Here is a 24989-nt window from a genome sequence, read left to right as displayed (position 1 = left end):
GCACGTTAAGGACCGTCTTGTTAAGCGTTCACGTCTTTTTGTATTGGCCACAAATCATATTTATTTTCAAATCACGTTTATTGAGCAAGCTAGGCATTTTTTATTGCATTTCATTCTTACAGTAGCCACGTGAAATAGGGATTACTATCCATGTTTCACAAACGATTTATAATTGAGGCTGCCACATGGTGTAGCTGAAATCCTCCACCTTCATCCTTCTTTATTAAGCATCTACGATCTCCTGGGGATGGACTAGTTTTCCAGTTTTTACCTTGTTAAATTCAGTGTAGGGATGAAAGCAGAAATTTCAACACCTAACACTCCAGCGTGGCAAAATCACAAAGCAGTTTGGGAATGGAAATGGAGAAGGTGGAGTGCCGACTCCAGGCACATGAGATTTATGTAAAATCCTACAGGCTAGAAGAGATGGTGAAAAAGCAAAGTTCAATAAAACTAGAATGAAGACACTGGGTTGTAGAGGTAGGCAGGGTCAAATTAGGGATACTGTATTTGAAACTTATCCTAAGGGCAATAGTGAGAAGGCTAATTTAGAGTTGCAAGTAGGGAGTGGCATAATTTTTACAAAATGCATACTCAGTGGAGGATGGGTTGTAGGAGGGCAAACGTGGAAGTAGGAAAACAGGAAGCTGGTACAGCAGTCCTCACCCCATTAGTATCATCTAGGCCTGCCAAGGCCACTTAATAAAGACCTCCCTGGATCTGTCCTAAAATCCTCTGATCTCTTCATTCCTCCTGCCACTACTCTACTGTGGGCCACCATCATCTGTTGCCTAGAGCAGAAATAGGCAAACTTTTTCTGTAAGGGCTGGGTAATAAATATTTTAAGCTTTGCAGGCCAGATGATCTTCTCTCAACTGCTCAACTTTACAGCCTAAAAGTAGTCAATAGACAGTAAACAAGTAAATCTATCTTCTAAATAACTTTATTTCTGGTCACTAAAATTTGAATTTCATATTTTTATGACACGAAATACCGTTTAATTTTTTTCAACTACTTAAACATTTAAAATATTTTTATTTATTTTTAGACAGAGGGGAAGGGAGGGAGATAAAGAGGGAAACGCTGATCAGTTGTTGCTTCTCGCCCCAACCAGGGGGAACCTACAACCCAGGCATGTGCACTGACCAAGGATTAAACCAGGGACCTTTTCCTGTGTGGGATGACTGAGCCAACTGAGCCACATCAGTCAGGGCTCAACTATTTAAACGTCTAAAAACCACTATATTCTTAGCTCACGAGCCATTGGAAAATAGAGAGTGAGATGGCCAGCCAGCTGTAATCTGCTGACCCCTGGTTTAGAGCAACTGCTGTGGCTTCCCAGGCAATCTCTCTACTTCTTTCTTACTCTGATATTCCCCACCGCACATCCAGAGTGTTCTTTAGAAAACATCTATTTGATCATGACACTGTCTCATTTAAAATCTTCCAGTGATTATTCAATCTCCTTACTGTGGTCTATAGGACTGCATACACTTCTCTAAACTCATCCCCCATTCTTCTTCCACATTCCTTGTCCAATCTTCCAGGTGATCATTTAGCCCTTGCTTCCTTTGGGCTATCACTTGCTGTCTCCTCTATCTGTAACACTCTGCATTTCCCCTTTGCCTGCTTAACTCTTCATCTTTTAGGACTTGTCTCAGATGTTAGGTTAAGAGACCTTCCTATCCTAACACTGTATTGTACTAGTTAAATTTTCCCAGCTAGACTGAATTCCTGGAGCACCTAGCATAGTACAGGAGACACAATACCTGAATAAATCTGTTAAATGAGGGAAATGGCGTAGGAAACGGCCTGGAGAAGGAAGTACTCGCAGAAGGGAGGTCATCTGGGCAGCTGCAGCAAGATGTATGGAGAGAAGTAGGTGGATTCCAGAGCTGCTATTCCTCTGTTCCAGCTCTAGATGACTTTTGACTGCTAAAAAAACAGTGTTTCCTCAAAAGGCAGTTCTGCCGACATTTGAAAGTGTGCTGTATCAGCTTGAAAGCTTTTTTTCAAAGTAGAGTTACAAAGATAGAACAATGGCAACAGCACCTGTGAAAATAAGTGAGCAACCTTCCCTATGTAACTGTTTTGATGAGATGGTTTCTCTAGCAGAAATATAAATTCTGTAACATTTGCCTTTAAAATGTTACTTAAAGTATCATCACTTACCCAATTACTTCGCTAAGCTGTTTAGTGGACATAAAGATGAGAGCTATTTTCTACCAGTTTTCTCGCAGCCACCTCTCTACTACTGCAGAGGTGCTTCTGAAGCACTTGGAGTATTCATGCCAGAATTCATCTCCTATTCCAAAGCGGGAGCTCTCTACTCTGCAGTTGTGCCAGTTGCCCAGTCCCGAGAGCTCACACTGCCCAGCATGGTGACCACACTTCAGACAACTCCAGTGCCTATTTTTAAGTGATGTGAAAGGCAAGAAGGGGGTTCATTCCAACAATCTCCTTTACAAAATGACTTGCACCTTGTCCCCATCTCTAACAGACTCTGGCTCAAGAACCCAGCTCCCTCTTCCTGGAAAGCCCTCTTCACCCTTATCTCCTGACAAATTCTGATCTGTCAATATTTACCTCAAATGGTATCTCTTTTTCTCAGGCCGTCTCTCCACTCTGCTTCCACAGCATCTTGTACGTACCATTATCATTCATGCAACAAATGTCTATTGAGCACTGACCAGGTGCTAGATGCTTACCTCTTCTAGGTGCAGGGGACACAGCAGTAAAACAAAACAAAACAAAAAACAAAACTGGCCAAATTTCCTGCCTTTAGAAGGGCTCACATTCTAATACCACATTGTATCAAAACTGCGCCTATCTCCTGTCCCAAGCACAGGCCACATCTCACTCATCTCCGTAGCTCTAGTGCCCTGTACAGAGGCCAGCAGAGAAGGTAGGTGTCAAGTATAACCACCTCCAATCGAATGGCCCCTCACCAGAACACCAACTCAGGGTCCCAGCTGATCATCCTCCTTTCTATCTCTTTATAATCCTACCTTGTATAGTTACTTAATCACAGTTCTTTTTTTCACTGGGTCCCCTGAACTGCTTACTCAGCTATAGAGTTGCAAATATCTATAAGTCCCTTGTATCTCCCTGCCAGTGCACTGAAATGGCACTTTTAACCAGGTTCAATTATGCCACAGAGTTCAACTCTCTGTTATCTCTCCAGCTGCAGCAGTTTGCTGCCAGGAGTTATGAGTCATCCTATCCCTGAGCCAGGAGAAAGTAGAAATGGGAGAACATAGACACTGGGAATTCTTCACCTCTTGAACACTATTCTCAGTGGGAACTTTTTGTATGGGTCACTGTCTTTCAAAACTAACATTCACAAGGCACGTTACTATCTACAAGTTACCTCCATTCTCTTCGAGCCTTTCAACAATGCTAGGAGGTAGACAGGTGTTTCATCCCCATTTTGTACATGAGGAGACTGGCGATCTGAAAGGGGCAGTGAACTTCTCAGGACCTCAACTGTTTAAAAAAAATGACCCAAGGTTCAAGCCAAGGTTTTTGACTAAATTATTCCCGCTTCATCATGATCAAGATACACCCTCCCACCCAAAAATATCCAACATTAGTGACCCTCTTCCCGCAGGCTTCGGAACCAACCAAACTGACCCTACTGGGAACATCCTTGGAATACGTCTGCCCTAGGGCGTTGCCTTTTCTGCTCGTTCAGCCTGAATGTAAGAGGGGGCTGCGACCACTATTTGTAAAGTTGAGGCATCAACTGTACATAGCGAGGGTCTGGCTCAGGTCCGCACTGGCTGTGCACCTACGAGCACTGCAGCTAAGGTGTGAGGAGATGGGCTGTCATGACAGTAATACACGCACACAAGCAAACCCCCCCAAAACAAACAAACAAACAAAAACACCTTTATTTACAGTTGAAAAACAGGGAAAATCTTGGGTTCAATCTGTGATACTTCCAAGGTCTCTTGATCAAACAGGGCATTGGCAGGCCAGGAAGCAGACACAAGGACCAGTGCAGATTATCTTGCTCATCGGAGACCCAGAGGTCTGCGAAGGAAGAGATAAGCAGCTCAGAGGACTGGAAGTGGACTTTCGATGGGACAACTTTCCCACCTTTACACTCCTGATCCTCTTGTCCCAAAAGAGTAAAGACTGGTGTGATTCTTTTTTTTTTCCTAAAAATATTTTATTTATTTTTAGAGAGAGGGGGAAAGGAAGGAGAAAAAGGAAGAGAAACATCAATGTGTGGTTGCCTCTCACGCTCCCCCTACTGGGGACCTGGCCCACAGGTCCAGGCATGTGCCCTGACTGGGAATTGAACCTGTGAGCCTTTGAGTCACAGTCCACACTCAATCCACTGAGCTACACCAGCCAGGACATGATTCCTGACATAGGCCAGACCTTAGTTTCTCCCAAGCAAAGTTGAAAAGTATGTTATACAAGAACCAAGAAGAAAATATTCCACCAAGCATATTATCTCATTATTTACCCTTCACAACTCTGTGCAGTATACATTATACAGTTAAGCAAAGGAGAAAACTAGGGTCCCAAGGGATTTAATGGTTTGACAGAGATGGGACTTTCTAATATACCGGCTCCAAAGCACATGTCTTTTTGGGAGACAGGAAGGGAGAAGGAATGTATCAATGCAAGAGAGAAGCATCAGTTGGTGCCTCTCATATGTGCCCGGACCAGGGGTTGCTTGTGCCTGACCAGGGATCAAACCCGGTAACAGGACAATGGCCCAACTAACTGAGACACATCAGTCAGGGTGCATGTATTTTTTTTTGCCAGGCTCTGTGGCACTCTGTGCAGCTGCAGAACAAACAGCAATCCTTTTACTTGCAGGTTTTGGTCCCAGAGTTTGGAGAAAGGAAATTCCGCACCCTGTTTATGGCCTTGGAGGTCGCTGTATTAAAAGAACACGGTGAGTACACTCAGATACTACAGTGTCCCCCTCCCTATGAATGTGGCCACACCCCTCTTCCTCCAGAGGACAGGGAGCCCTGGTGTCATAATGAGGCTCAAAGAGAAGTTGGACTCTGGACCCTAATGCAGAATGTGCAAAAATGTATAAATGCACTTTGTAAGTTGCATGCTGCTCCAGAACCTAAGCCCTGTCACAGACCAGGCACTGTGTTTGTCAGCGTGGTCCCTGCCTCGAGGAGTTCTCAGTCTAGAGGAAACCCGACAGACACGTCTGTGTGAAATGCTGTGATGGAGAGATGAACCAAGTACTGGCAGCTCACAGGAGGGGCCGCTGACGGCCGAGGACAGCGGGGAGGAGAGGGAGGAACCAAGAATGATTCAAAGTGATGTTGACCACATGCTCCCGGGAGGGGCTGGGGGCACTAGGGTTAGTTAAAACTATATATATATGGTATGTATTTGTTATGAGATATGTGCTCACTGTAGAAAATTCAAGAATATATAGGACAATATAAATTGAAAAGAAAGTCTCTTTGCTATCTCTACTCTGCAGAGGTAACCATTATTAACAGTTAGCTATGAATCACTACAAAAACTTCTGAAATAGTTATTCAAAATAAATAGTATCATGGCTTATATAATGTAGTACATCTTGACATTTTCACTTAATTTACCTTAGAAATCCCGCCAACACATGCAGATCTACCTGTTTCTTTTTTAAGGTTAGCGTATTCCATTGACAGGGGTACCTCAACGGGTGTAAGGCCTGATTATGACATAAGGGGCTTTGCCTCCATATGGTCACGCACCACGTGACATTCTGGTCAGCCATGGACTGCATGTACGGTGGTGAGCCTGTAAGATTATAATGGAGCTGAATAATTCCTATTGCATAGTGATGTTGTAGCCATTGCCACATTGTGGTACAATCCATTACTCATGTGTTCACGACACTGCTGGTATAAACAAACCCACTGCACTGCACTGCCAGTCTTATTAAAGCTCAGCACATGCAATGATGTACACATGCAATGATGATAATAAATGATTATGTTACTGCTTTATGCACTCAGTACACGATGCTTTTTATCATCAGAGTATACTCCTTCTGCCTAGGAAAGTTTGCTGTAAAACAGTATACTGTGCTTCACCAGCAGCATTTCATGCTTATCACATTTCCTAATTTCATCTTTTTCTCAGGGTGGGGGACAAACAGTGGCCCACACAACAGGAATGCAAATATTTGCCACCAAATTTCCAGTGCTCCCAAGACTGGTGTTTTGGTGTGGAACCTCTTTCCTCTGGCCTGGACTGCTGCAGGGGACACCTTACTGGCCTCCACCTCGTCCTCCACATTGCTGCCGGAATCAATTTCTGAGAAAGTTCAGTCACAATGTTCTCCTGCTCAAAATCTTCTGGGGCTCCTACTGGCTTGGTTCTTTTTGGAAGATCAGGCCCCCTTTTGAGAATTACAGGGGCACAATCGACCCTGACTCCAGGGAGGAAAAAAACGTACACACCACCTGCAGCTCACCCCCACCCCCAGGACTGCACAGGGGCCCCTCAGCCTGTGCTGGTTCTCACAGCTAGCCCTGCCCTCCGCCAGCCTCACCTCTTTCTGTCTGCTTTTCAGACCCTCCTGCTTCAGCCATATTGAATTATTTGCCATCTCCCACACATTTCCTGCTGTTCCCTGCTGGTGTGCTTGGCTTCTGCTGTTCCCTCTGCCTGGAGTGCCTCCCCAGTTTCAGCCACCTGACAAGCTATTCTCTGGTGTACTAAGCTGAAGCATCGTCTCTTTCGCAGTCTTCCCAAACCACATAGTCAGTCAGACACGGGCACTCCTGCTTTCCTTACTTCATCCTCAAACCTGCAGTCCCGTGCTTTCTTGTCTGCGACTGCAAGCTTCCCAAGAGACCCTGTGTTCCTTGAAGGCAGGAACTGGGCTTTTCAAATCTGTAGCCTCGTCTGCAGCAAGGGGCCTAATCTTATAAGAAAATGTTATTTTCAATTACCAATGACAGACAGTATTATAGTACTTCCAGGCGAACAGCATAGGGATTAGAGACAGTTATATACCTTAGGAAGTGATCGCCCAGTACAGGACCTATTTTAATTAATTAGGGCTGAGTCGTAGAACGGAGGACCAGCCCATGTGCCACCACGTCTTTCACGATCATTCTCCGAGAGCACCCATCACGTCTACAGGTAATCCCGCAACGGGAAAGACTATGTCCTAAACCTTAGCCCTTCCAAACAGCGCCTGCACAACTGTTCCTGTATCTACCACCCACAGCCATAATTAATTGTAACCTAATCACTATTTGAACTTCAATAATGCCTCATTATAAGCTATAATTGTAAAATTATGTATTGTGCTAATTATGTATGTTTTCCTCAGATGCAAATGTTAAAATAAACTCTCCAGGGGAGGGATCTGGGAATTAGTAGGTTTAACAAGTGTCCCCAAGTGATTCTTCTCCTTTGGGAACTTGGGGTTCAATGAACTAAAGAAAGTCTCTACTACTGGCCACACATACCACGTTTGGGGATCACAGGGAGGTGGGCAGCAATTCAGACTAGCAGGGCAGCCAGAGCCAACAGCCACTCCCTTTTCCAAGAGACTCTCAGGCTTTTAAAACAGAGGTTCCACCAGCCCTCATGTGATTATAAGCAGCAAAGAACATAGTTCAGACTACAGCAGGAGATTCCTGAGGGGCAAGGTTCCTTTATGCATTCAAATTTATCATAAAAGGCTTTTAAGGACCCCGACATAAAACCAAGGTTCCTACATCGAAGACTGTACAGAAAACTTCATTTTCACTACAACCAAACTCAGGGTCTAAGGCAAAACACAAGAGTTCTGAAAGGAAATGCTTCACAGGGAGGTACAGTGGATCAAGGGGCCCCACCCACCTTCTAGCTCCTTATATTTTCAGGGCCTGGGCACGCGGCCTCAAGTGCGTCATTAGGTGACATCTCGATCCGAATGCAGTAGATTCCTGCTAAACCAGTGCCCCCAAGAGATCATCTCCTCCTAGGTCTTTTCCGATTGGAATAGGGTGGACTCTCAGAATTAGAGATGCTTGTTACCTTATAACTGGGAAGAGGGATGGGATGGCACCCTGTTGCCTGAGGAATTACTCTCCTCTTTTCCTTACTTTCTCCCAAATGACATTACTCAGAAACCCAAGGAGGGGCTCCCATCTCTGGAACTCATTTAGGTCACACTGCCCTGTAGATTCCCTAACACCTTAAAACAGGCGTGTCAAACTCATTTTCATCAGGGGTCTCATCAGCCTTGAGGTTGCCTTCAAAGGGCTGAATGTGATTTTAGGACTGTATAAACGTAACTACTCCTTAACCAGGGGGAAGGAGCTCGGTACTGCTGCTGGGTAGAAACAAGGTGCTGGGCCGGATACAACAAGGTGGAGGGCCGGATTCAGCCCTCAGGCCTTGTGTTTGCCACCTGTGCCTTAAAACCTATGATGAGGACTTTTGGTAAAGTTAAGTGAGATAATTCAAGTAAAATTCTTAGCTCAATATTTGAGCATAAGAAGTATTCAATAACTGATAACTGCTTTCATTATGTTGTTCCTCAGTATTAGCTACGAAAGATGCAATTCTGAGCAAGTCAGGACTAGGTGTCTGAACTGGCACCACTACACGTGGCTCCTTAAATTTAAGCACCCAACTGTCACCTTGGCTGGAAGCGACCATCACAGCACAGCCATAAACATTTTCTCCATCGCAGAGAGGAATGTCTGCTGGGCAGTTCTGGTCCTGAGGGCCTCGGGAACATCGAATGACGGCCCCCATGGAATTTGTTCTGCTTACGCTATGGGCTGAGAAGAGGGGTTTTCATGGGGGCAAAGGTTATATGGTCTCCGCTAACAGTGAGTGAGGCAGGGAGGGCTGATGACTGCCACCCTCAGAAATCAAACCCCCAATAAGGATATCTAGTAACTTTCTGTCAGGGACTCAGAAAAATATAGACAAGAGGCCCAAAACATAAAGAATTTATTTTTTTATGTTCTTTATTTTATCTTCTGTCCTCTGGCAGTAATCAGTGGTCAATCTTTAGAAGGAAAAGGACCTATGAGTTCAACTTTAGTTACAGCAAAGAGCTAAGGGAGAAAGGGAGGGAATGGCCAGCAGCTATTCAAGGGGGATACAGGCTGAGCCCGAGGGCCCCAGTCTGAGAAGGGCAAGCTTAGGTGTCAACTGGGCTTGGAAAGGGACCATCTGGCTGGACAAATGAGAGGTCCATGTGCAGCTCCCAGCACACACTTGTGCATTCCTGCCTCAGGATTTGCTCACACCAGTTCCCTGCCTAACATGCCTGACATTCTCTCTCTCTCCATTAACTTGTGCAACAAAATTTTACTGAATGCCTATAAGGGCCAGATGCTGTAAACACAAAGTAAGTCACAGATAGAGGTACAAACAGTCATTAAAGTAGTCTGAAATTTGACTGGAACTCCATTTGGGAAAAAAGGCAAAATTGAGAAAAATATATTCTAAGATAATTTTGTAAGTACACAAATACAACTAAAGAAATATTAGCAAGAATACAGAAGACTTTATGATCTGAGGTAGTAAGGACTTTCTTAAACAAGATAAATCACAAAAGCCTTAAGGGAAAGAGTGGAATTTTTACCTCGTCAAAATCTAGAACTTCTGTTCAACAAAGAATATAACCAAAGTTCAGATAAGCAACACACTGCCAATTTTTTCTTAAACTACATTCTGGACAAAATAGTCACAACATAGAAAGAATTAAGACTTTTGGAGGAAATAGTCATAACTTAAAAAGAACTAAGACTTCTGGAGAAAATAGTCATAACTTACAAAGAACTAAGACTTAGAATGCATAACCATTCATATCATTAAGAAAAAGGAAAAATAGCCCTGGCTAGTGGAGCTCAGTGGATTCATCACTGGCCTGTGAACTGAAAGGTCGCCAGTTTGATTCCCAGTCAGAGCGCATGCCTGGGTTGCGGGCCAGGTCCCCGAGTGGGAAGCAACCAATTGATGTTTCAATGTTTCTCTCGCACCTCTGCACATCGATGTTTCTCCCCCTCTCCTTCTCCTCCTCTTCCCCTCTCTCTGAAAGTAAAAATAAATAAAATCTTTAAAAAAGAAAAAGGAAAAATAAACTATATGCTACAAACATCTTCCAGAATATTATGTTAGGTTTTTTTAATCCTCACCCAAAGATATATTTATTGATTTTAGAGAGAAAGAAAGAGAGAGAAAGAAATATTGATGCGAAAAAAACATCAACTGGCTGCTTTCCACGCACACCCCAACCAGGCACGAACCACGGCCTTCTGGTGTATGGTGATGACGCTCTAATCCACTGAGCCATCCCACCAAGGCCATTTTTTTTGTGTGTGTGTGGCTTTTTTGTTTTAAAGATTTCATTTATTAACTTTTAGAGAGAAAGAGAGGGAGAGAAACATGCAAGAGATACATCTATCAGTAGCCTCTCACACACCTGCAATGGGGACCTGGCCTGAAACCTAGGCATGTGCCCTGACTGGGAATCCAATCAGCGACCCTTCAATTCTCAAGCTGATGCTCAAGCCACTAAGCCACACCTGCCAGGGCTTTTTAAAAATTTTTTTTAAAAATATATTTCATTGATTATGCTATTACAGTTGTCCCATTTCCCCTCCTCATTCCCCTCCACCCTGCACACCCTCTCCCACCCACATTCCCCCCCTTTAGTTCGTGTCCATGTGTCATAAGTTCTTTAGCTTCTACATTTCCCATACTATTCTTGCCCTCCCCCTGTCTATTTTCTACCTAACATCTATGCTACTTATTCTCTGTACCCTTTCCCCCTCTCTCTTCCTCCCACTCCCCTGTTGCTAACCCTCCATGTGATCTCCATTTCTGTGGTTCTGTTCCTGTTCTAGTTGTTTGCTTAGTTTGTTTTTTGGTTTTGTTTTTAGGTGTGGTTGTTAATAATTGTGAGTTTGCTGTCATTTTACTGTACATGTTTTTTTATCTTCTTTTTTCTTAGATAAGTCCCTTTAACATTTCATAAAATAAAGGCTTAGAGATGATGAACTCCTTTAACTTGACCTTATCTGAGAAGCACTTTATCTGCCCTTCCATTCTAAATGAAAGCTTTGCTGGATAGAGCAGTCTTGGATGTAGGTCCTTGCCTTTCATGACTTGGAATACTTCTTTCCAGCGCCTTCTTTCCTGTAAGGTCTCTTTTGAGAAATCAGCTGACAGTCTGATGGCAACTCCTTTGTAGGTAACTGTCTCCTTATCTCTTGCTGCTTCTACAATTCTCTCCTTCATTTTCACCTTGGCTAATGTAATTATGATGGGCCTTGGTGTGTTCCTCCTTGGGTCCAACTTCTTTGGGACTCTCTGAGCTTTCTGGACTTCCTGGAAGTCTGTTTCCTTTGCCAGAATGGGGAAGTTCTCCTTTATTATTTGTTCAAATAAGTTTTCAATTTCTGGCTCTTCCTCTTCTCCTTCTGGTACCCCTATAGTTCGGATGTTGGAACATTTAAAGATGTCCTGGAAGTTCCTAAGCCTCTCCTCATTTTTTTTTGAATTCTTATTTCTCCATTCTTTTCTGATTAGATGTTTCTTTCTTCCTTCTGGTTCACTCCATTGATTTGAGTCCCAGTTTCCTTCCCATCACTATTGGTTCCCTGTGAATTTTCCTTCATTTCCCTTAGTATAGCCTTCATTTTTCCATCTAATGTGTGACCAAATTCAACCAATTCTGTGAGCATCCGGATCATCAGTGCTTTGAACTGTGCATCTGACAGGTTGGCTATCTCTTGGTTGCTTAGCTGTATTTGCTGTGGAGCTTTGACTTGTTCTTCCATTTGAGCCATTTTTTTTTGTCTTGTCGTGCCTGTTCCGTATGAGGGGTGGAGCCATAGGTGTTCACCAGGGCGGGGCAACCCAGTCACTGGGTTGTGACACTGCATGTGGGGGCGGGGTCCGAAAGGGAACAATGGCGCCTACTCCCCTCTCCGTCAGACTTCAGTTCCTTCCACTGTTTCCCCCAAGAAAACTGGGCCTTTCTAGTGCTCATTCCTGTGTAGGTGGGCTTGTGCACGTTCTAGGACCCTGTGGGTCTCTCCAATGAACTCTCCTGTGAGGCTGGGAGTCTCTCCCAACACCTCAACCCCCATAGGTGTTTTCAATCAGTGCCCCGACGCTCTATTTCTCAGCGATGGAACCTTGGGTTGTGCTCAGTGCCTTGCTTCACAATCGCTGCCTTGCTGGGTTTGCTGACTGCCACCCCACGCCCAGGGTCCAACCACTGTGGTCTTGTGTGCCCGGGATGCCACCGCTCTTTGTGCCGAGACCCCTCTCCACCCGGATGCCCGACTCCGCCCCTCCTACCCATCTGGATGAACGTGTCTATTTTAACTCCTTGGTTGTCCAACTTCCATACAGTTCAATTTTCTGTCAGTTCTGGTTGTTACTGTTTCTAAATTGTTGTTGTCCCTATCCTGGTTGTGTGAGGAAGCACAGTGTGTCTACCTACACCTCCATCTTGGCCAGAAGTCTGCTTTTTATTTTTTAATGAGGTAGTTTTACTTGAACAGAGGAGGACATAATACCAAATGGAAACACAATGATGAACAATATACAGAGTCCAGCATAGATAACGCCCCTTTTTTACTACAAAATCATAAGCATGTAATTCTGTAACATAACAACATCGCCCTCAAGCACACCACATGACATTTTAGGTGAAATGTTCAAATGAAAACTATAAATTATTACACCCATAGTATTACCCTACCAACCAACCACACTGAAGCAGGCCTTACTTCTACCGGACCCTGTAGTATGATGACATTTAGGAAAAACAAAACCTCCCAAAATTAGTCAAAGAAAAGGCCGTGGTGGATGCACATCAAACTGATAAAGTTACCTTTGGGGACAGGAGTGAGACTGAGGCCACAGTATCACCAAGGGGGGGGTGGGGAGGACTTTCACTTTAACTGTTTTGTGTGAAAATCTGTATGAGATTACCATATTTTGCTGTGTATAATGTGGCCCCATGTACAATGCGCACCCATGTTTTGGCCCAAACTTTCAGGAAAAAAAATCTTTTGTTTTCATTTTTTAATTCAAATTTTTATTTATTTATATTTAGAAACAAAACCAATGATCATATTCCAGGGTATTATTTTGCATAAGGATATCGTTATTGCTTTCTAGAGTTATACTTTTAATGCATACGCATAAAGGAATAAAAACATTTATATAGCTATAGAATTAGTACTACTCATGTATAATGCATATCCTTATTTTTCCCTCAAAAATTTGGGCAAAAAAGTGCACATTATACATGGCAAAATACAGTATATAGTGTTATTTAATAACTGACCAAAGGAAATATGTGAACCTAGATTGGATGCCTCTTCCTAGAGCTCTAAGAGTTATTTTGTGAATAAGTGGGGGAGTCTGAACATGCATATTGGACATTATTGTGGTTATGGAGGGTGTTGTTGTTTTTAGGAGCTGCTTGCTGAAGTATTTATGGGTAAAGTGTCAGGAAGCCTTCAGCTTTCAAATGGGAAAGAAATGAAAGAAGGGAAAGGAAGGGAGGAAAGAAGGAAGGTGAGAGAGAGGACAAGAAGGAATGGGAATGTGAGAGGAGGAAAGAAAGAAAGAAAAAAACAAATGTGAAAGCAAAATGATAACTAAGAATGTTAATCTAGTTGAAATGTATATGGGTGTTGAATGTCCGATTCTTCCAATTTTTTCCAGGTGTGAAAATGAGAGAGAGAGATAGTGGGTGTTGGATTCATTGAGGCCGAGTGCACAGGGGCCCAAGGAACTGATCCGGTCCTAGCCTGCCCGCCGGGCCTTGGTGCCCTCGGGGCTCCTCACGACCAGTGCCTCCTTCACCACCTTCACCTCCTTCATCACCTTCACCTCCTTCACCTGCAGCTGCTGCCCACACCGGGGCAGCTCAGGGCCCTTGGAAGTGACAAAACATCTGTGTCTCCCTGGTGCACAGCCTGCTCACAGGGGCCAGGGCACTGCTCCGAGGACTTCCGGCCAAGATGGAGGCATAGGTGGACGCACCGCACCTCCACGCACAACCAAGATAGGAACAATAACAATTTAGAAACAGAATAACATCCAGAACTGACAGAAAATTGATCTGAATGGAAGTCGGACAACCAAGAAGTTGAAATAGACCTGTGCATCCAGACCGGTAGGAGGGGCGGAGATGAGCAGCCAGGCACAGGTTGGGCACAGAGAGCAGACAGAGTTGGGACCGGGCGCGCATAAGGTATCTGGGGTGTGCAAGACCGTAGTGGGTGGACCCTGAGTGCACAAGCGGCAGCTGGCAGACCCCGGCCAAGGGGTGGCAACTGGCAGACCCAGTGAGGCGGCGATTGTAAAGCAAGGCATTGCTCACAACCCAGGATCCCAGTGCTGGGAAACAGAGCCTCGGGACACTGACTGAGGACACCTGTGGGAGTTGAGGCGCATGGAGAGACACCCAGCCTCACAGGGGAGGTCCTTGGAGGGTCCCACGGCATACACAAGCCCACCCACACAGGAATTGGCACCAGAGGAGCCCAGTTTGCTTGGGGGAAGCAGCAGAGGTCCCACGGAGAATGGAGCAACCGCCATTGTTCCCTCTCGACCTCGTCCCCACATACAATGTTACAACCCAGCCACTGGGGTGCCCTGCCCTGGTGAACACCTAAGGCTCTACCCCTTACTGTAACAGGTGTGACCAGACAAAAAAAAAAGAGAGAGATGGCTCAAACAGAAGAGCAAATCAAAGCCCCAGAACCCACCCTTTTAAGCGACTGAGAGATAGCCAACCTATCAGATGCACAGTTCAAAGCACTGATGATTAGGATGCTCACAGAATTGGTTGATTTTGGTCGCACATTAGATGAACAAGTGCAGGCTATGATAAGAGAAATAAAGGAAAATGCACAGGGAACCAATAGTGATGGGAAGGAAACTGGGACTCAAAACAATAGAGTGGACCAGAAGAAAGAAAGAAACAACCAAACAAAGAAGAATGGAGAAATAAGAATTCAAAAAAACGAGGAGAAGCTTAGGGACCTCCAGGACATCTTTAAATGTTCCAACATCCGAACTATAGGGGTACCAGAAGGAGAAGAGGAAGAGCCAGAAATTGAAAACTTATTTGAACAAATAATAAAGGAGAACTTCCCCATTCTGGCAAAGGAAACAGACTGTCAGCTGATTTCTCAAAAGAGACCTTACAGGAAAGAAGGCGCTGGAAAGAAGTATTCCAAGTCATGAAAGGCAAGGACCTACATCCAAGACTGCTCTATCCAGCAAAGCTTTCATTTAGAATGGAAGGGCAGATAAAGTGCTTCTCAGATAAGGTCAAGTTAAAGGAGTTCATCATCTCTAAGCCTTTATTTTATGAAATGTTAAAGGGACTTATCTAAGAAAAAGAAGATAAAAAACATGTACAGTAAAATGACAGCAAACTCACAATTATTAACAACCACACCTAAAACAAAACCAAAAACAAACTAAGCAAACAACTAGAACAGGAACAGAACCACAGAAATGGAGATCACATGGAGGGTTAGCAACAGGGGAGTGGGAGGAAGAGAGAGGGGGAAAGGGTACAGAGAATAAGTAGCATAGATGGTAGGTAGAAAATAGACAGGGGGAGGGCAAGAATAGTATGGGAAATGTAGAAGCTAAAGAACTTATGACACATGGACACGAACTAAAGGGGGGGAATGTGGGTGGGAGAGGGGGTGGAGGGGAATGGGGGGGGAATGGGACAGCTGTAATAGCATAATCAATAAAATATATTAAAAAAAAAAGAAAATGAGAGAGAGAGAAAGTCACCACCATTCTAGCTGGAAGTGATTAATTTCTCCCTTGAATTCTTATGACACTTAGCAATGTCACTCACATTACTAGTGATAACCTCTTAGAATGTGTCTAACTCCCTATAAGCCCCTGAAAGGTAGAGACATCCTTCAATTTTTTGTCCCCCTCAGCATGCCTAGCATGATGCCCAGCACAGAGCAGGTAGTGGTAAGAATGGGTAGAAGGTGGTTGGTGTGGCTCAGTGGATCAAGTGCTGGCCTGTGGACCAAAAGGTTGCCAGTTTGATTCCCAGTCAGGGCGCATGCCTGGGTTGTGGGGCAGGTCCCCAGTTGGAGGTGTGCGAGAGGCAACCACTCGATGTTTTTCTCCCTCCATTCTCCCCTCTCTAAAAATAAATACATATTAAAAAAAAAAGAAAAGAATGGGTAGGGTGTCAGGTTCACCTACGAAGCTGGCAAATACAAGTCAGGAACTGGAACTGCCCTATCAGCTCCAATGAGAAGCGGGACAGGTCTGTCTCCTGACCACTCAGGCTGGCCCCGCAGGGAGTCGCCCGGAGCTGGTGCCATGTCTCTCAGCTGGGACTACGGTCTGAGAGAGCTGTCGGAAACTGCCCAAAGGCTTTTAGGCTCGTACTCTGTAAACCGAAAAGTGGTAGAAAAGTAAAGTGCCCTAATAACCCTTTTTCTTGTGATCCTTACAAGGACCCTAAGAGAGATGTACTGTCTCCATTTGACAGATGAGGAAACAGGCTCAGAGAAGGGAAGTGACCTCTGCTAGGTCACCAAGAGAGGAAATGGCTCAATCTCATGTCTGCCAGTCTAAGGTGCTTTCCACTAGGCCACACTGCCCTCTCTGCGGCGACTCATAACCAGAAAGAAAAGACGCGCTTACCTGATTCAGTCTTGCTTGGTACTACATCTCCCCACACTGTGAGATCACCACGGGCAGCTTGGGCTTATTGTTGGGCCCCGTGGGAACATTCTAAGACAGAAAGCACAGTAAAAATCTATCCACTCAGCTAGCTGCACATGCTTCCCAAACATTACTGATGTCTGCCAGCCCCTGGGCTGAGGGATCAGGGGCTGAAATGACAACAGTCCATGTCCTAGCAGACAGGGAAAACACATAATACAGATCAAAAATACGATGTACATTTAAAAACATCAAAGCTATGATATGCAACAATGTAATAAGTTATAAGAAAATGTAAACAGAGCAGAGGAGGCAACTAAACATTGTTTAAAGCGGTCAGGGAAGGATTCACAGAACAGAGGATTGTTTGAGCTGGACTGAGGATAAATGGGAAGGAGGAAAAGAAAGGAGAAGAGCCCTCCACACAGAGAAAACAGCATGAGCAAAGGCTCAGGGGCAAGAAGGAACAAGAGGCAGTGATGTGTGAGAAAAGCTAGTAGCCTGGTACAACTGGAGGCAGCAGTGGCAGCAGGGCAGAGGCAGGCAGGGGCAGGTCACGAAGGATCTTGAATGCAGTGCTGAGTAGGAGTTTATCAAGCAGGTGGAGGGGCCACTCCAGACCATAGCTTGGTTTGCACTACGGAGGCTAATTATAGGCCAAAAACAATTGGGAGGCACGTGGTCTCCCCTCCCTTCCCTTGAGGAACTCCATGGAATGGAGGCAATGAATGAAGTCTGGGCCTAACAGACGAAGCCCACTCTAGGATTCTCTAGCTCTTGACCCTAGTCAGGTAGTACCAGACCAGAACAGCTGAGAAATAGGACTCACCTCAATCTTTCTCATCACTAGAAGTCCATCAATAATTTTCCCTGTAAGAAGAGTATGAGATGGATTTCACTATTCTCATTTGCATAACATTGTCCAGCTTTCAATGCTCATTCTCACACCATTGTCTCATTTGATCCTCACACCAATTCAGGAAATCAAGATTCAACGGAGGTGAAATGACTTACCCAAGGTCACAGATAGCACACTCAGTAGCAGAATTAGGCCTCAAACGTAGATCTGAGTGATTGCAAAGCCCCACTGCACCATATTCCCTCTGAGGTGTTTCTTAAGTGCCACCACCCTGGCTTTTCTCCCGAAATACATACATATCACCTGAGGGGTTATACACTTCACCAGATGGCTCCTTTGTCCTTCCACACATCTCCCCACCTCCCACCACTGTCACCTTCCCCCTATTATACAGAGTAGGTAAACTAGTCAGGGCCTCTTGGTGTGAGAGTGCAGGGAATGGCTCCTTTGGAAGTCCCACTTTGGGTGAATGGGGCCAGGACCATGGGAAAGGGGCAGGACTCACCAAACACTACGTGCTTCCCATCCAGCCAATCACACTTAGAGCAGGTGATGAAGAACTGGCAGCCATTTGTACTGGGACCACTGTTTGCCTGATGGAAACCAAATGCACCTGCAATGAGTTCTCCAGGCCACGCTGGCTGAAGAGTGAGACTCCCCAAAGAGCCTGCGGCCCTGATTCCTCCACACTTTCTTTCGGCAAAACTTACTGAGCACTCATTATGAGCAGGGGCCTGAGCTAGGACCCACGGATACAGAGATAAACTGGACACACAATCTCTGCCCTCAAGGAACTAGATCCTTGAATAAATGCACATTTCTCCTACAGTGTGAATTTTTATAATAGGAACGACTGTTTATGGGACCTGATTTGCTGTGTTTAGTCCAATACTAGTTATAACTGAATTACAATGACAGAGCATCTACTAGGCGAGGAAAGGTCTGCTGTCTATGCCATAAGCTGTTTTGTCTGACTGGCTTTGTGATATTAGAATGGTCATTTTAAAAAATTTAAGAAGGTGCAGGTTGCGAGTGCTATGCTAGAAATAAAGACTACATTTAGTCAAAGACATTTGCTTTTTACCACTATACCCAAATCCTTTGTTATTGAATTTTACAGGAAAAATATTTTTAAAAATAGAGAATCTGAAACTTTCTAGGCATAGCAATATCCCTTCCCTTTTCCTCCCTTAAAATTATTTTTACATCATTATAGTTAAACGCATTATAGTCATAACGCATTATAAAAGAACAGGCTGTAATCACAATGCAGAGTTGTGCTTTGTAAAGAGACATTTGACTTCCATACAAAGTGTACTTTTGTCCATCACATATTGACACCCCTGAACGGCCTTCAGTGTGCTAAATCTAGACTTTTGTATATCAGCAAACCCAAGTTTCAGCACCACTGTCTCACATCAATGTCAGTGTAACTACAAACATATTATGACACTTCCCCTATTTTGGAAAAACGTGAGTAGAAAATGGAAAACTGAAAGTACTAGTACTATCAAAAGCACAGGTCTTATAAAAACTATTACTGATGCAAAGCTGGAAATTATTGGATAGATAACTAGCCTTAATCAGGTATTAGATTGAAATTGGTTGATTCTGTGTTCAACTGTGAATAAAAACTTATGATATACTATAAAGACATTAAAGACAATGTCTAAGGGTAAGCTCTAATTAGGGATTTCATATTATACTTTAGCCAATTCCCCATGTAAGAGGAGATTATTTTTGTTTTTTTTTGTACATGTATTCAGGAACACCTCATATATGAAAATAAGGCATTGTCTGGGCCAGTCAGGACAGGCCTAGGCTTTGGAACGAGGCATAGGCCTCTCAGGGGTCCCGGTTCATCCTATCCACCCATCCATCCACCCACCCACCCATACATCCATCCATCCAATCTAGTTTGCTGCTCTATGTCTAAACATTTATTAGCAAGCAGACAGGAAAACAGCCACACGACATGTTTTCAGAGTTCAGGGGACACTCTCTGCCCTTAGCCACTCCTTTGTTCAATCTTCGAGGCAGTACAACTTACTGGTTCAGAGAATCCGTTGTGGAGCTCTGGAGCCAGGTGAGCTGGCGTGAATCCCAGCTCCACCACTGACTGCGCGCCCTGAGTTTAGTCCCATAACCTCTCTGTGCCTCTGTTTCCTCACTCATACCTATCTTAAAGATCTGGAAAAGCTTAAAATAAATATGCGAATAAGGTGCTTGTTGACTAAGTGCTCAATAAATGTTACCCATTATTCTGATCATCTTCCAGTCATTCATCAATATCTGCTTAACACCTTTCTGTATCAGGTATAGGGCTTAGAGATCAAAGAGACCCAGTCCCTGCTCCCAAAGAACATGTGATTTAGTGAAGACAGGAGCAAAAACAATCATGCCACCAAATACTGACAGCACAATTCAACCAGTGTCAGCCTGAAGGGAGCAATGACCAAGCTTCCTTCCATTTTTCTGACTCCCCCATCGATGCTAACATAGCGGCACACACTCAGAGCGGTTTTAATGCTCCTGGAGAAGATCCAAGCCAACCTAAGCCACTTTTCCACCCTTTACCTGTACTTCCCAGCCTGGCTTTCCTAAGAAGGGGCTTACTGTACTCCTGGTTCCACTCAGTTATTAGGGCAGCCTCCTAACTGGCTTCTCTGCCCCAGCCTCTCCATTCCCATGTGCCACTCACACTGCAGCTAGCATTTTTGTTCTAAAACACAAAGTGGATCAACTCTGCTCAAAAAGAGTACAGCTCTCCGTAACCTATGAGAGTCCGCACACCTCACCCTTGTTCTGCCATGTAAAGCCCTTCAGGAGCCAGACAACCTGCCTCTCCAGGGGTCTCTTACTGGCCAGTCCACTCCACCTGCCGTTCCCATCCTGTGTTCTTCTCAGCACCTTCCTCACTGTCTGTCCCCTGACTACGCCACATGCTCTCTGGTACAGAACTCTTTCAAAAACTCAAATGTGCCCTCCTCTGTGATGCAGCCTTGCCGACGCCCCAGCGGCAGTCATTCTCATTCCTTGGGGCCCTCACAGAGTTCTTACATACAGTAAGGTGTCCTTACCTTAATACACTGATTGCATGGGCTGCACTATACTAGACTTGTCGTTTTGCACGAGTGATACCCCCATCAGATGTTAAGTGACACAAGGACAGGAATCAGGTCTCATGCCTTACCATGGAGCCCGAAACAGAGAGGATATCAACAAATGTTTACTTGACGACTGCCTAAGTGGATAAGTGGTGGAGTGGGCAAGCAGGGCAGGGAACATGCACATAAATATTGGATCTGAGGGAGTGAGGGTTGGGGTGCTGACGGAAGGAAGTGGGTGATGAGCGGGAGGGAAGGAGGGAGGAGGTTAGAGAGAGGGAGAAGCGAGGTGGGAGGGGTAAGGGAAAACGAGGAGCCAGAGGTGGATAAGGGGAAGCGCAGGGGAATGAGCATGCAGGAGAGTGAGCAGGGGTAGGGTAGATGAGCGGTTTTAAGTGAGGTAGGCAGAGGGATTGTGAGAGAGGAGTGACCTGTGTGAGTGGGATTATAAATGGGGAGGGGCGTGCCAGGACAGGGGGTGGGAGTGGAGAGCAATGAGTGGGGAGTGAGTGAAAGGAGGTGACCAGCCAGTAGGCAGTGTGAGTAAATGGGCACTGAGCAGCGAGGCTAAATGCTCAGCCACATGATGTGGCTCAAATAAAGGGTAAAAAACACATAGCAGAGGTCAGTTTTAGTTCCCCTAACCAACAAAATCAAGCCAGACTGAAGAAAGATGTGGGCATGACAGAGGTGAGTCCTGGGCTGAGCAAGAGAAGAAAAGCATTTGCTTTCATCCAAAGAGACAGCGTTGAGCCTCACGAGGGGGCCAGAAACCAGCTGGTGATAAATCTAACTCAAAGTCTCGATTGGACCTCACTTACCATAGAAAGCAGGCCTGGAGCTGAGTGTCTAAGTTTAAAGTTTTCATCTGCAAATGGTCCCCGGTATATACTGGCAACTCCAGTACCATCTCCCTGAGCAGAAAGAAGAGAAGTATTAGCAACTCCCAGTGTTGGTCCCCCCAGAGGCCAAAAAAGACAGCTGTTGCACCTGGAGTCTAGTAAAGTCCACACTTGCTGATCACTTTGGGAGTCATACCTCTTTGACCCTATCTTGAAGTCAAAGTAAGCCCCATCCAAGGCACCAGTAGCTTACTACCTGGCCAGGTCTTCTCGTAGATTGGGTAAAAGAGGTCAGAGCTGCGCCTCTAGAAAGACAGGTTAAGATACAAAGCAGGGAACAGCACAGTGACCATATGCATAATCCTTGCCATTCTCAGACTCTCATGCCTGCAGTCATATAAAAGTACCCACCTAACTGACTGCTACCCTAACCCACCTCCCAAACTATGTGGTGGGTGAGCTGTTGGAAACCTAGTGTGCACCACACGATACCACTCTCCTGGCCAAAGCTGATTCGTCCAGGGGAGAACTCTATTTCCCAATAAACCTAGGGGACAGATCAGTTACCATATCACCCTCTGTGATCACATTAGCTATTGCTCTCCAGAAGCCAGAGTAGGAAAAATGACAAAAATTAATTTTCAGAGCAAACATCAGAAAGCAACTTAAATTTTCAACAATAGTGGGTTGATCAAATAAATTCACTGTCTGTTATTATGGAATATAAGTTAACTATTAGAAAGTGTTTTTGGAAGAAGACTTAATAACAAGGAAAAATGCAAACAATTACTAAGTACAAAAAAATTAAAACATATGTATGATCTGCCCTAGCTGGTGTGGCTCAGTGGACTGAGTGCTGGCCTGCAAACCAAAAGGTCACTTGTTCGATTCCCAGTCAGGGCACATGTCTGGGTTGCAGGCCAGCTGAGGACAAATGAGAGGTGGCTGGTCAATTGATGTATCTCTTACACATTGATGTTTCTCTTCCTTTCTTTCTCCCTCTCTTCCCCTCTCTCTAAAAATAAAATAAAATCTTCAAAAAATCCAAACATATGTATGATTTAAGTCTGTTAAAAGTCGTAGTCAACACACGTACATTTGCAAAGACTGGCAGCTGTAAACTAAAATGACAAGAGTCATTCAAGAGAGAAAACATCCCTCCAGAACCGCCTACCTCTCTTGCTGATTCCTTGTATCCTAATCAACTTATGATTATAAACTCAGGCCCTGTGATACCAGGAATGGAAAGGAAAATGGAGCATAAGCATTTAGCTCACTGAAGAGACTTACTACTATTTAGTTAAAACAAGTTGCATCTGATTTCTAGCTGAGTTTCACAGAATTAATTTGGATCTGCCATGGATCCTCTGTAGCACAGGTGGCAGACACAAGGCCCATGGGCTGAATCTGGCCCTCTATCTTGTTTTACCCTGCCTAGCACCTTATTTCTACCTGGCGGCAGAGCTGGGCTCCTTGCCCCTAGTGAAGGGTAGTTACATTTATACAGTCCTAAAATCACATTGGCCCTTTGAAGGCAACCTTGAGGCTGATGAGGCCCCTGGTAAAAATGAGTTTGACAGCCCTGCTCTACAGGTATGTTGGAAAACGTCCATTTCTGGCCCTGAAAGGCTGAGACTTGGAAGCTAGTGACTCCATCAAAGTGCTGATGTGTCACCTAGTGGTACAGTGAGTGGCAGCCAGAAACATTCAAGGGCATTCCCATCCCCCTCTCCTCCCCGCATCAAGTCTGGCTATTGTTCTCAAGCCTTAGGACTGGGTCCCTGTAGTAAAAATAGTAGCAACAGCAATAACAAGAAGAAAAAAAAGAAAGAAAAGGAAAGAAAGGAAAGAGAGAGAGAGAGAGAGAGAGAGAGAGAGAGAGAGAAAGAGAGAGAGAAAAGAAAGAAAAGGAAGGAAAAGAAAAGAAAAGAAAAGAAAAGAAAGATTCTAAAGCTTTGATAGGAAAGGAACTACTTACATTAACAAAATCTCCACCCTGTATCATGAAATCCTTTATGACCCTAAAACAGAGAACAAAGGATTGTGAGATAAGACTCCGGTTTAGAAAAACATTGATTTAGTCATTGTAGTTTAATTAACATTGATTTCAAAATACAATGTTTATCATTTGGGCTTTTAAGAAATCTTCAAATCAATCCTTGAGTTCACAAAAACATTCCTTCTCAAGAACCAAGAATTATCCTATGGTTTTACTTTCCTCTAGAAACTAATCCCCCAAGAAGGTAATTCTAGAAGCCCCAAGTGGTTTGTCTTGGCCTTACCTGTGGAAAGTGCTTCCTTTGTATCCTATAGGAACCCCATCTTTCCTACAGCCAAACGGAAAGAAATTTGCTATGATGACAGGTAACAATAAGCCTTTCCAGTTTATCACATATCTGAGCCCAAGTGATTTTCCTAAAGATGGTCAGGACAAGAGAGATGAAGAAAGAAGGCAAATGAATACCCTCGAGATAATACATTCTATTATTGTCACCAGCAATCACTCAAGGCCTATGGTGGTCCCCCAGTGCCCTCAGTGCAGCCCCAGGACACCCCTCAGGAACAAGCAGATAAGTCAACCACGTCTAAGACTGACCTGAATTCTCCAGTGCAGAACTGCCTGAAAGGGAAGAGAGGGACTCAGTCACCATGACATCACAGTTGTGAGTGCCCCTAACCTTCAGAGGGGAGAGCACAGACATTGCAGACAGCAAGCCCACCAACTGGCCAGCTAGACGTCCAGGCCCCCAGGCATGCAAATTAACAACATAAATTGACATGGGGGTGTCAAAACGTGACTGTTCAGACAGCAACACCCAGAAGAATCAGATCTCAAGGGCAGTAAGTGGACGGACAGAGGGAGGCTGACGGTTCTACAGGATGAGTTCTGGTTCGGTTAATCCGGCAAAACTGGAATATATAATCCGGCAGAGCTGGAACACCTTACCTAAAGTTCTCGGCTGTTTTAGGCACAACGTCTGCGAAGAGCTCGATCTTCATACGGCCAACTTCCTGCAACCGGCGGGAGACAGTCAGAAGGCTCAGTCCAAGACCGTGAAGGTCTCTCGGAGCAGGGACCTTGAAGGGCTGATTCCTCCCTTCCACATGTACTAGATCTCTCCCACCTCCGCCTCCTTAGCCTATCCTTCCGTTCCGTCCAGACCTTCCCCTCGCGGGGCTCTAGGATGGGAGAGAGGAGGAGCAAGACCCTCCATTCTATTCCCGCTCACCACGTCCCACAGGTCGCTAGGTTCTGGACCAAATTCACTTTCTAGTTTCCCAAGTCCGCTATCCCTGGGCGGGTGAGTTCTGCCTGCCTGGCCCCTTGCAGTTTCCCTTCGGTGCATGGCTGGGTGGCTTCCTGGACCTCACCTGGCCACCAATGCTGACATCAAAAAACACCACAGGGTTGACAGGGCTTGAATTTGCCACCGCCATGGCTCCGACCCGGAAGCAGAAGTCAGGAGAGCGAGGTTCCGGCGAACCTAACACCGACCCCGG

At 44.9% G+C, this 24989-nt stretch overlaps 1 protein-coding gene and 1 long non-coding RNA gene across 3 annotated transcripts in view; one reads left to right on the top strand and one right to left on the bottom strand.

The window, feature by feature from the left end:
* LOC123831828 overlaps positions 1–7326 on the top strand; it is an 8873-nt gene extending 1547 nt beyond the window's left edge. The window contains exons 2-3 of the long non-coding RNA XR_006787968.1: positions 4837–4915; positions 6118–7326. This is a non-coding gene — a long non-coding RNA (uncharacterized LOC123831828). The remainder of the gene's footprint in view (positions 1–4836; positions 4916–6117) is intronic.
* PPIH (peptidylprolyl isomerase H) lies at positions 3872–24989 on the bottom strand. 2 transcript variants are annotated; one of them, XM_045859088.1, is made up of 10 exons: positions 24861–24989; positions 24436–24500; positions 24085–24108; positions 23771–23815; positions 23467–23509; positions 21468–21560; positions 18045–18132; positions 17510–17550; positions 16660–16749; positions 3872–4035 (listed from the first exon to the last, which is right to left on the bottom strand). In XM_045859088.1, the coding sequence occupies exons 1-9, from the start codon at positions 24924–24926 to the stop codon at positions 16681–16683; spliced, it is 534 nt and encodes a 177-aa protein (XP_045715044.1). In that variant the 5' UTR covers positions 24927–24989; the 3' UTR covers positions 3872–4035; positions 16660–16680. The 2 variants fall into 2 exon arrangements, with proteins under 2 accessions (XP_045715044.1, XP_045715045.1); XM_045859089.1 differs by having other exon boundaries at positions 4029–4163.

Source organism: Phyllostomus hastatus, unplaced genomic scaffold (genome assembly GCF_019186645.2).
Source record: "Phyllostomus hastatus isolate PE091 unplaced genomic scaffold, TTU_PhHast_1.1 phas_scaffold_182, whole genome shotgun sequence".
Classification (NCBI taxonomy): Eukaryota; Metazoa; Chordata; class Mammalia; order Chiroptera; family Phyllostomidae; genus Phyllostomus; species Phyllostomus hastatus.
Note: the sequence above shows the minus strand (reverse complement) of the source record. Positions and strands in the feature narration are given on the sequence as shown.

Excerpts from the sequence above, each read along its gene's own strand:
- PPIH (XM_045859088.1), bottom strand. The coding sequence starts at position 24,926 with ATGGCGGTGGCAAATTCAAGCCCTGTCAACCCTGTGGTGTTTTTTGAT. Across the intron at positions 24,109-24,435 it reads AAAACAGCCGAGAACTTTAG|GCAGTTCTGCACTGGAGAAT; the intron begins GTAAGGTGTTCC and ends CTTCCCTTTCAG. Across the intron at positions 17,551-18,044 it reads TGGGAAGCACGTAGTGTTTG|GGAAAATTATTGATGGACTT; the intron begins GTGAGTCCTGCC and ends CTCTTCTTACAG.